At 33.3% G+C, this 11,858-nt stretch overlaps 2 protein-coding genes and 1 long non-coding RNA gene across 10 annotated transcripts; 2 read left to right on the top strand and 1 right to left on the bottom strand.

Annotated features, from left to right (window-relative positions):
• The first annotated feature begins 809 nt into the window (after positions 1 to 809).
• On the top strand, positions 810 to 3,583 carry LOC139876075 (2-methyl-6-phytyl-1,4-hydroquinone methyltransferase, chloroplastic-like). Its single transcript, XM_071863378.1, has 2 exons — positions 810 to 1,842; positions 2,899 to 3,583. The coding sequence occupies exons 1-2, from the start codon at positions 1,274 to 1,276 to the stop codon at positions 3,359 to 3,361; spliced, it is 1,032 nt and encodes a 343-aa protein (XP_071719479.1). The 5' UTR covers positions 810 to 1,273; the 3' UTR covers positions 3,362 to 3,583.
• A 918-nt stretch (positions 3,584 to 4,501) lies between these two features.
• LOC139876084 (probable histone H2A variant 2) lies at positions 4,502 to 7,051 on the bottom strand. The gene is made up of 3 exons (XM_071863386.1): positions 6,911 to 7,051; positions 5,734 to 5,861; positions 4,502 to 4,994 (listed from the first exon to the last, which is right to left on the bottom strand). The coding sequence occupies exons 2-3, from the start codon at positions 5,851 to 5,853 to the stop codon at positions 4,698 to 4,700; spliced, it is 417 nt and encodes a 138-aa protein (XP_071719487.1). The 5' UTR covers positions 5,854 to 5,861; positions 6,911 to 7,051; the 3' UTR covers positions 4,502 to 4,697.
• Positions 7,052 to 8,365: 1,314 nt separating this feature from the next.
• On the top strand, positions 8,366 to 11,190 carry LOC139876091 (uncharacterized). Of its 8 annotated transcripts, none has more exons than XR_011767979.1 (7): positions 8,366 to 8,460; positions 8,957 to 9,019; positions 9,124 to 9,473; positions 9,562 to 9,647; positions 10,265 to 10,349; positions 10,438 to 10,639; positions 10,935 to 11,190. It is a non-coding gene; the product is annotated as an uncharacterized lncRNA (long non-coding RNA). The 8 variants fall into 8 exon arrangements; XR_011767973.1 differs by having other exon boundaries at positions 10,438 to 10,515; XR_011767974.1 differs by having other exon boundaries at positions 9,581 to 9,647; positions 10,438 to 10,515.
• Positions 11,191 to 11,858: the final 668 nt, after the last annotated feature.

The raw sequence follows: 11,858 nt of genomic DNA on the forward strand, positions 1-11,858 counted from the left end.
TTATTACTAATAATTATTATTATTATTAAAAATATAAATACTCAACTTTGAGCGAACTTTATTATTATTATTATTTACTTTTAATAAAATAATTATAATTATTATATTATAAATATTCAAATATGAATTCTTATTACGAAATTAATTATAATTATAATTAGTAATTATAATTATAATTATTATATAGTCATATAAAGCTCTAAAATGATGATTTTATCATTAAGCTAATTACTCTTTAATTTTCATAATGATGATGTCATAATTATATATTAATTTAATTAAAAAATAATACGAATCTTTTATAAACGGAAATACTAATTTCTCCTAAAATGTAATTTTAATTTTCTAAAAAAATTTAAAAGGCATTTAAAACTAATAATTATTATTAAAAATATAAATAATCAACTTTGAGCGAACTTTATTATTATTATTTACTTTTAATATAGTAATTATAATTATAATTATTATATTATAAATATTTAAATATGGATTCTTTTTACGAAATTAATTACGTTACATATGTATGCGAAAATACATGTCTCTATATATTTATAAAAACAACGACAAGTTTCTTAGTCAAACGAGTTATTAAAATAAATGACTTTAGCATTTACATTCACTTAATACCTAAAACATGTCATTAAATTATTTCGTTTAAACAAACTCGTGATTTCACAAGTCATTTCACCGGTTTATTTTTAAAAGACAATTTACATAAATTTATTGGATTAAATTCATGCAAAACTTAAAAAGATACTGAAAAAATGAGTTACTTTTGTCTGGTCTGCAAAAAATTCATCACCACATGATTATGCAATCTAGCCATCTGCCTTAGCCTGAACTATAATCACTTATCACAAGTCCAGTTTCCGCCTTTCTTTTCGTCATCTTCAACTGCTTCATACCAGTTATCATCAAATCAATAGCGTTTTGAGTTAAATGGTAAACCCTGTTTCTAGAATGTCTTCAAGTTGTCACAAACTCTAATCTTCAGTAATTTGCATGCAATAATCTTGAACGAAACCGTTCCAAGATTGAATCTTTATTCAATTTCCATCTGGGTCATTGTTAAAATTTTGAAATCTGTGAATATAAAAATCAAAAATCAGTACTTTTTGTCATTTTATCATCCGGGTTATGTATATCAGTATTTGAACTCAGGTGGCAACTTTTTAGGTCTTTATATCTAGGGTTTTGTTCATATCTTGAAATTTAGTGGGATACATTTAGAGTTACTTGTTCTAATTAAACTGTTTTCGTTTAATTGTCAATAATGACTTCTTCAATGCTGCATGGAGCTGAAAAGCTTGCAATCATAAGAGGAAGAGTAACCCCAAATGGGTTAGGGTTTAATTCTTCAGATTTTAGTGGTAGAAAAATTTCCCCCAAAATTAACTTGGTTTGTGGGAATTCGATTTCGAGAGGTAGAACCTTAATCATACCTAAGTGTAGTATGTCTGTACCAAGACCAGCTTCACAGCCTAGGTTTATACAACACAAAAAAGAGGCATTTTGGTTCTATAGGTTTTTGTCAATTGTGTATGATCATGTGATAAATCCGGGTCATTGGACCGAAGATATGAGGGATGAAGCGTTAGAACCGGCCGATCTTTATAGCCGTGATATGATAGTGGTTGATGTTGGTGGGGGTACAGGGTTCACAACTTTGGGTATTGTGAAACATGTTGATCCTAAGAATGTGACAATTTTGGATCAATCGCCACATCAGCTTGCGAAAGCGAAGCAAAAGGAACCTTTGAAAGAATGCAAGATCATTGAGGGTGATGCTGAAGATCTTCCTTTTAAAACTGATTATGCCGATCGATATATATCTGCCGGAAGGTATACTAATTTGAATTTATGTTTTATTTGCGTTTATGTTCTTCATACAACAACAATACCCAATCCCACGAGTGTAGGGTATGGGGGAGGTGAAGTGTAGACAATCAGTCCTCGAACCCTAGATTAGAGGGAAGTCACTACTCCACCCGCGGGTATAGAACCCGCGCCTAGATAAGATCGTCCCACCCTCTACTCGAGAGCCAAGAGATTGCTTCTTAAAGGACCTCCGGCCAGGAAAGCTCATTAAAACGGGAAAGTGCGGGCATACGTACCTGTAAGCGTTATGTGCGTCTAGGAAGATGAACCATACGAAGAAGCCAAAAAAGAAAACACATATAGCAGTAATGCACAACAGTATGACAGATAGCATGAAAAATATAATGCGCAGTAATAAGTAATTTAAAAAAAAAAAAAAAAAAAAAAGTCACACTACCCCCCCCCCCCCCCCCCCCACCCCCACCCCCACCCAAAACACACACACCCACACCCACACATACACATACACATACATACATGGTACACCTATAATTATATAACTATATATGCTCCCACCCACACATAAGCATGTAAAAATACGTATACCTAAACATGTATACATATAGATACAGACATACATATACACTTAGATACATACATACATAAACAAAAACAAACATATACATGGGACCATATATATATATCCTAAATAAAAACACTAGCGCCTATAATAGTTCTAATATGCCTAAAAACAGAAACCATGTAAAGGGATATATATATATATATAATAAGTAGTGTAGCTATATGTTAAATAGTTATAGTTAATATATGGTTGTAAAATAAACAATAAACTACCCTAAAAAAAAAAAAATAATCTAGCGCCTATAATAGTTCTAATATGCCTAAAAAAGAGTCATGTTCTTCATGTTTATATTAAATTTCAAATTTTGATCTAGCAAATTATTGTTCGTGTAGAACAGGGTTCGAAAAACATTGAACCTTTCTTTTTTTTTTTTTTTTTTTTTTTTTTTTTTTTTTTTTTAAATTTGACTCATAGGCTTTGGGCTTGTTTTGTTGCAGCATTGAGTACTGGCCGGACCCACAACGAGGCATAAAAGAAGCATACAGGGTATTAAAGATAGGAGGGAAGGCATGTTTAATTGGTCCTGTTTATCCGACATATTGGTTGTCTCGTTTCTTTGCAGACATGTGGATGCTGTTTCCTAAAGAGGAAGAGTACATTGAGTGGTTCGAAAAAGCTGGATTTAAAGATGTGAAGATCAAGAGAATCGGGCCAAAGTGGTATCGTGGGGTCCGTCGACATGGTTTGATCATGGGCTGCTCTGTTACTGGAGTCAAACCTGCATCAGGTGATTCACCATTGCAGCTCGGTCCTAAAGTAGAGGACATCGAGAAGCCAGTGAACCCGTTCGTGTTCCTTGCACGCTTTCTAATTGGTGCGTTGGCTGGAGTCTACTATGTTCTTGTCCCTGTTTACATGTGGCTCAAAGACCAGATTGTTCCAAAAGGTCAACCCATCTGAGTGCGTTTTTTTGGTTGTAACGGATCATGATATGTGATTTTCATTTTCAAGTTTGGTTTGTGGTGTCTGAACGCCTGGTAGAATTCAAGCACTCTCTGAGTTTTTGTTTCAAGATTATTGGCATTTTGACCATTTAGGCTTTTAAATTCGAGAAAATATGTAACAATTTGGTATAATTTATTTCATTCGTTTCGTTATAGTGTCCAATTACTCTTTTGAGTTGTTCCATATATATGTCCAATTTTAAATTTTATTGTTTAACCAATCATATAACACTTGTTAACTCCTCGAAAGAAGCTGTTATGACAGCTTAGGATCTCGTTTCGGTCCCCTTTTTTTTTTACATCTTTAGGGTTGTCCTTTTTTGAACAGCAGTTTAAGATCATCTAGGAGAGACTTACCCACGCGATCGTCTCCTGCGTTGCATAACCCACCCCGCTGCCCCCGCAACACAATGTGCGAAAGACGACCTTGGGTGGATTTTAAAGTCGGGGATAACCTTGTGTGTAATGTTGTAGTTCCCATGAGTCGAACTCCCGACCTCTAACAAAAGACCACTACCACTTGAGGTACAACACAAAACTATCTTTAGGGTTGTCTTGCCTTGGTCTCGATTTGTATTTCAGTTGTAGTCATGTTTAGTTGCTTGTCGCTTAGTCACGGGTCGACTCGTTCGTAGATAGTAAATAGGTTCTTTTGCTTTCTAGTGCCGAGCCTTTCCGTCCTTTTGTTGTATTTTTGTTCGGTTTTTTTTTATCTTTCGATGATTTAGTCGAATTCGTTGTTTTAGGGGAAAAAAAGTTGTTATGATGCACATTTTTTTTGGCGAGCATAACGAAAACTAACATAAAAACGAGGTCGTTTTCGAAAGGAAAACCTTCTCAACATGGGATACAAAATAACGAGAGAAATGAGGAAGCTCGCACCTAGAAAGAAACAATTTAAATGAAAACTATCCATAAACAAGCCTCCCTAACAACCCGAAAAACCTTAAAAACAAACTAACCAAACAAAACCGAATACTACAAGATGACTACTCATTACTGGCCACCATTAAAACTTTACAACCTCATATGCATAGTACAAGGCTTGAGTAACTTAATCAGATGGTAGCATGAAACCAATCAGAGAACCCAAAGATGATATGCAGGCAGGCAAAATACAAAACAATTTTACAAACTAAGTTTACATAAAGTCAAAGTCAAACCACATGAATCCTTGCCACAATTCCAGGATGCTAGAACTAAAACAGCCAACAGTCAACAACAGTCAAGAGTGTCTTTTAAGCTAAAAAAAACAAGCATATTCTAACAGTAATAGAATGATGTGGGTGGGATCATTCTTTAGTGGTTTTATTAATGAGTGATTTGTGAATGTGAGGAATAACACCACCTCCAGCAATTGTTCCTTTGATAAGAGTATCCAGTTCTTCATCACCACGTATCGCCAGTTGCAAGTGACGTGGCGTTATCCTCTTCACCTTCAAATCTTTGCTCGCGTTTCCCGCCAACTCCAACACTTCAGCAGTCAGGTACTCCAGAATCGCTGCCGAGTATACAGCAGCCGTCGCTCCAACTCGCCCGTGTGCCGAAGTTCTCGTCTTCAGATGCCGATGGATTCTTCCTACTGGAAACTGTAAACATATCAGAACGGATATTAGCGGTACATTCAGACACTACGAATTGCTTGTTTATAGACATTCGCAACACACACAGTTTCAACCTAAAATACTACACATCTTTACCTATAACGTTCACGTGCACTATTTCAATCATCTCGGCATCCATAAACACTAAAACTCGTTAACCAAACACCACTTCACACTACAGCATGTAATTAGACCACAATTTGAACCTAGAATGCACATCTTAACATTAAGATCCAGTGCACTATTTCAATAATCCCAGTAAACCTCGTTTACTGAAACACATCAAACCAAAGCAAACATAATACATGATTGACAACCTTTAACACATCTTATACACAGCAATGGCCAACTTTTAGCACCTCTTATAAACGTCAGCAGGAAACTTTTAGCCCCTCTCATAAACATAAATAAAGAAAAAGCACAATTAATGATGACAACATTCTCTAAGAACTCATTAGCAGCACAACTTAAAAGTCTAATTAACTATTAATACTCTCTTTCTTACAAGTTCATAATTCAATCTACGACCATCTAAATACCTCCAATTCAAATTGTCAAATAAATTAAAGCCAACAATAGAAATTGATCTATAAAATATATACCATACAACCACACGTAATCTAATCACAAACACAATTTTAGTATACAGTTATTTCTAGAAAGCATAACTAAAAGAAATTAGAAAGAGATTAATTCAGCTAGAATAAAGCACACTATACGCTACCTGCAGCCCAGCTCGAGAAGAGCGCGAAGTCGGCCTTTTCTTATCTTTATCCTTACTAGCAGCAGCTGCTGCTGCAGTTGTTTTTCCAGCCAATAAACCCTTCCCACCCTTACCCACCATTTTTATACCTACACACACAGATTCGATATGGTTAAAACATTCCTTGTAAAGCATCTTTAATAATTTAATATATAGGGGGTGTTTGGGATTGATTATTATTATGAACTGCTAAAAAAACTAAGCAGGTGTTAACATGCTTAATTTTAAGTGCATATTCCATAAGAAATAAGGGGGGAAGTAGCATTTGGAAGAGTGTTTACATTTGCTTATTTGCTGTAAAAATAAGCAATATTATGATAAGCATTTAAATTTAAAAATAAACAATCTCAAACACCACCGTAATACAATGTAAATAACTTCGACATTTCAATTTTTACGCGAATTTTAACAATCGCAATGAAACTTTAACGAATCAGACTATCAAATGAATCAAGTGTAAGAAGGAAATGAACATATATAGTATTATTCAGATATCACACGGAGACTAACTATTATTATAGGGGGTAGTATATAATTATTCAAATTTTTTAAAAAAGACACATGTATTTTAAGTAAGGCAGGGTTATGTTCAAATTTGGAGACAATTTCGTAAAAAAGGTAGCATAATATCTTCATAACATTTTCTAGTTTTCTAGATATGCAAAACACGTTTTTTATAAAATGTTTTAGTTAAAAACTAATTTTATTTTGAAATCGTTTTCATACTTGTCGTTATTTAGTGTAGGCATATCATGAATAGTCACATAATCGAATTAATTTATCATTAATCAGATGAGAAAAGTAATTGCAAAATCGAAGAACCATAAAACGTAAGAAAGATATTTAAGGAGTAAAAACAGTCAACAGATCTACTCACATGAACAGATCTAACTAGAATGACAGGTACCATAACATAATTGTTAATTCTAAACCACGTAGGCTAAAAATTGGAGAGAAACTACAAATTAATTAAAAAATCTACAAATTAAACCTAGTAGTAGCGTAAAAATATATAAATAAAACTAATAAAAGAAAATGAAGCCCTAATTCTGACATTACTAACAAGAAATATAAGAAAAATTGCTCAAATTATAATTTGAAATTAATTAGAAAAAGAAGAGATAGAGATTGCTGTTACCTGAAAGAGTTGAAGGGGAAGAAAAAAAAAAGGAAAAGCGGAGTTTGAAAGAGGATAACCCTCCTCCCCAAGGGTTAATAGTACTTATGTTCGTACGAACTCCTTTTCCAGACCTAGTCACTTTTAGACCACGTGAGTGTACAAATATCTGAACTATCTATCTATCTATTATCTATTATCTATTATCTATTATTCTATTATCTATTATCTATCTATTATTATTATTATTATTATTATTATTATTATTATTATTATTATTAATTATTATTATTATTATTATTATTATTATTATTATTATTATTATTATTATTATTATTATTATTATTATAATAATAATAATAAACTTAAAAGTTTTAAAACTTACAAAAAATTAGTGGGAAGCCTAGAGACAATCTGGGCCCCCACACCTCTAGCAATAGCAAAACCTATCCTAGTAAAAATATGAGCAGCAGCACCGGCACCAATATCTTGCGCCATCGAACTCTTCTGAACCCGTTTTAGCAAAGAAACAGCCTCCTTCTCTAATTCCCCAAGGGAAGAAAATGAGAAAGGAATGAAACCATAACCAATCGCCAGACAACTAGATTCGTACTTGACCCGCTTCCGACGAGCCGCATTAATCACAGCACGTCCAGGGACAAAGTCAGAAAGCCCAGACTGTGTCAAAGGAGAAGACCCTGTCAAGTCAACACAAACATCGCGACCACAATCCCAGGAGTAAAGTAACACATCTGCAGGTCTGAGGGCCCTGTCGTTCCCTCCAGACAACCCAATGTCAACCTCCTTTCTCGCTGAAATCCCAGATCGATAACAAACATCAACAAGGGAATCCCGGACAATATTATGTCGATGCTTAATGCCCACCATACCAGCACAAGACACCGCGTGATCCCCGAAAATATCCCCAGTAAAAACCCTTGAACAGGCAGAGCATGCCGTCGAGATAGAGAACAATGGAACACCTAACCGGTAGCACAACACACATCGGTAAGTCTTTGCGTTCATCGTCTGACCCAACCCCAAAATAGGGACTGCCCTTAGCCAAGCAGAGGTGTGATCACTCTGCTGTAATTTCCATAGGGCCGATTGTCGGGGAGATAACGAAAAAGTGGATTCTGCAGAAGCGGTAACCTTTGTGAAATAAACATCTGCCAATTTCTTCATGAGTATTGGGGCAGCGACCTCACTCGGATTACCTAACAAAATAAAAATAATCTGCCAATTATTATTATTATTATTTATTTTTATTATTTATTTATTATTTTATTATTATTATTATTATTATTATTATATATGTAATAATAATAATAATAATAATAATAATAATTATTATTATTATTATTATTATTATTATTATTATTATTATTATTATTATTATAACAAAACTAAAAATAGGTGATTTCAAGAAATTAAATCTAATCTTAGCTCATAATCTTGACATTGATTTGTTTGATTACTAAATTACCCCTCTTCCTCTTAAGAAAAAGAAACACGGAAGAATTTCAAAAAATAGGGTTAAATTACACGATGAATACATGATTCTGGTCAAGGTAATATTTTTTTGAATTAGGGTTTTTCTTTGGTTTTTTGGATTGTTCACGGTTAGTTGTTCGTTTGACTACAGATTGATTTCAACGTTTGTTTCATTCGTAGGTTAGTTCAGTTAGTTAGGGTTTCATGAGTTTAATATGTTAGGGTTTCATCAATTACTTGTACCTATCAATTAGCTGAGTTGCAGTTTCATAATATAGTTATATCTATCAATAATCGATTCATGAGTTAGCAATTAGCTGCTTGTATCTATTAATTAGTTGTATATGTTAATCGTGGTTGATCTGTTTGTAATTTTGTTTTATCTCTCACGTTTAAGGTATTATTCATTTGCTTAAATACAGTTCCTTCATATTTAATTGTCAAAAGGATTTTTAGAGTTATTTGTATTCAAAACGTCATAATTATTTGTTTTTTAAGTGGAACTCTATAGATTTGTTGTTTAGGATTAATGTCCCTTTCTTCATTGTTTAGGATTAATGTCCCTTTCTTCAGATGTAGATACAAGAGATAGAGAAACAAGTAAACAAGCCTTCACTATTGCTGAAGAAACTCAAGGTATGAAAACACGATGTGTTTAAACGTTCAGTCAAAAACATCTACATGTGAAGTCGTTTTTGAGCTTCTATTTTAGTAGCTTTTATTTTCTTATAAACTTGCAGCGTTTTGTCCAAAAGGTTGCAGGACATAATGACACTATTTCAGACTTCGAGACAAAATATGGACTAAGAATACCACGATTTTACATGAAAAGAAGAGTCATTACAGAATTGGATTCATAAAACTGTCAAATGCAATTGAGCAATAAATGACATGGGTCAATCTGATTATATATGTTACCTATCAGAGAGCCTAACCCGCCCATCTTACCACCTTTATTCCTGAATCTCTTTTCTCTTTTATATATTATAACAAAACTTTTATTACATCGCTCTAACAAGGCGTTGGATGTTATTCTCTAGGACTAAAAAAAGGGTCAGCCATTCGGTTAATGGCTTCATGATAATATAAGGTAAGGGGTTTTGTAACATTATCTAACAATGATTCAAACACGAAACTTTACTGGTATTATATTGTCTTATGTATTGCACTAATTATAGGATGTTCATAAATTGGAAGGTTATACCAAGTCAAGATATAGTTGCCTCATACTTCAGTCCTCTATGTGTGCAAGCATTTAACTCAGGTATGACTTATATTCTATATTTTCTAATTTTCTAATATTTTGACACCCCTTTTCTGTTACTTCTTACTTTTTCCATTGAAGTATATATATTATGTGTATTAGTATAACATAGATGAGATGCTATGAAATATTGGTAAATTTTAATTTGTTCTGCTATAACTTATAAGGATATGAAACGCTACAAATTGTTGCTTATATCTTTCTCTTGAGAATAAGTTATGTTCTGCATTATTGTGCTTATAAGTTATGTTGCTTATAAGGATATGAAACGCTACAAGTATCATTTGAAAATCTTTTATGTTTTTGACATTTGAAAACCTTGTGTCCTTGCGTCTTTCGGGAAGAAATGTCGCAAGAGACACCTTTCATCCGTGCGTATATCAGGAAGCAAGGTCACAAAGAGGACCTTGCGTGGGCAAATTGTCAATTCTTTTTTATAGGCTTTGAGGCAAAAAAAAGTGAAAAAATGGGCATTTAGGTGATAATCTCATCTCTTAAAGCCAATAGTAATCTTCTAAAATAATTAAAATATTTAAATTGGTGTTCTTATTCACTCCAGCTTAAAATTTGTGTAGTAAAGCAATTAGAAATTAAAGAATATGATGATCTCTTCACAGTTGTTGAGCAATCAAGTGAGGACCTCTTCAACGTTACTCTTACGGAACTTGAGAAAAGTCAAAGCTTAATATTCTTATTGTGCTGGTATTTAGAGGTTTTATTTATTTCTTTTTCTTTTTTATGTTACGTTATTATGTCCTTAAATAGTGTTAATTTGTCAATTTATTACCAGGAGCAGTCTAAGGATTTAGATGAGCACTAGAGAAATATAAAGGCTTACATTGAACTTTTAAATCTTGCGATCCTTACGGTAACTGCCTCAACACATTTAAGAAGATAATTATGTTTTTATGTTTCAATTCTTATATATTTTCGTCACATAAATGGTGGACAAAGTGTTGATAGATTTCGTAAACTTGCACACTGCTGGCAAGGTTGGTGCATTTTCAATAATATGTTATAACTTTTCAAACTTGATCTTATAGCATTACCTTTATTAAGTTGGGGCATGTAGCACCTTTTTATTAACTTGTTATAAAGGAGCATCAGTTTCAGACAATGTCTATACAACAAGATGGGCTTAGGGCATACTAATTATACTCTAGACCAATGATACGGTGCTACATGCCTATGATTACATTCAATATGATACATACTTCTCTATTATGTAGTTTTAAATGTATATATGTAAGTTTTATTTGATTCCTAAAGAACAAGTCAACTTCACAGATGGATAAAGATTAATCCGTACATGATAAGCGGGATGAGTAATAATGGAAGTGTTGATTATAGTTGTACAACTTCAGAGCGCAAATGAAGAATTCAAAGAACCAAAGATTTCCGTTTTCCTTACGTAGACTAAAGTTCATTGTACTGTAGCTTATGCTTTTCTTATTTGACACTGACCAAGATGTTGTTGGTTGTATGGTTGAAATTGGCAATCTCGAACCATTTGGAACTCAAATTATTATAATAAAATTAACTATGTTTCAGATCCATAGTCTTTCCAATTATCTACAATTGTGTAACCATCATTACGCCGTTTGGTACAATAATAAAAGAGAGGTGATACTCACACACCACTTTTTAATCTATATATACCTAATTTACTATTATACCCATAAGTTCAATATCCTAGGAGTTATACTGTGAATTTATAAGACAAAAGTGTGGATGGATCATAAAGTGTTGTGTGAAAATCAACCCCCTAAAATAAAATAAAGGATATTAGTCAAAATGTCCATGTTTCCGAGGTTATTTGACAATATGTTCTCAAATTACGGTCATTGCAAAAATGTCTCACTTACTACGCGTCACGCACCACGAATGGTGCGTGTAACTTGATGCTTGATGCGTGATATGTGGTCGTCGAGCACTAAAATAAGGCGAGCTACTGGTAACATTCACGCACTAATCAACCTTAAACATGTATGGTGCGTGTTGACCGTTTACTAAGACTCCCCTTTCAATTTAAAACTCACACACACCAAAAACTTTGAAAAATACGCACCTGGCGTCGATTATCCAAAATACGTTTGTTTTGTTATTGCTTTTGCTTGCTTGTTACTCTCTCCATCGAAATCAAAATTCAAGCTACAGTTGTGATTATACACTTTTACTCCTGTTAAGACGCAAACATGCACCAAAAACCCA

The sequence above is a fragment of the Rutidosis leptorrhynchoides genome, chromosome 1 (assembly GCF_046630445.1).
Source record: "Rutidosis leptorrhynchoides isolate AG116_Rl617_1_P2 chromosome 1, CSIRO_AGI_Rlap_v1, whole genome shotgun sequence".
Lineage (NCBI taxonomy): Eukaryota > Viridiplantae > Streptophyta > Magnoliopsida > Asterales > Asteraceae > Rutidosis > Rutidosis leptorrhynchoides.

What these genes read in the sequence shown, in the direction of transcription:
- LOC139876084 (XM_071863386.1), bottom strand. Translation starts at nt 5,853, where the DNA reads ATGGTGGGTAAGGGTGGGAAGGGTTTATTGGCTGGAAAAACAACTGCA. An exon ending in CTTCTCGAGCTGGGCTGCAG is followed by an intron (nt 4,995 to 5,733) that starts GTAGCGTATAGT and finishes ATATGTTTACAG; the next exon opens with TTTCCAGTAGGAAGAATCCA.
- LOC139876075 (XM_071863378.1), top strand. Translation starts at nt 1,274, where the DNA reads ATGACTTCTTCAATGCTGCATGGAGCTGAAAAGCTTGCAATCATAAGA. An exon ending in CGATATATATCTGCCGGAAG is followed by an intron (nt 1,843 to 2,898) that starts GTATACTAATTT and finishes GTTTTGTTGCAG; the next exon opens with CATTGAGTACTGGCCGGACC.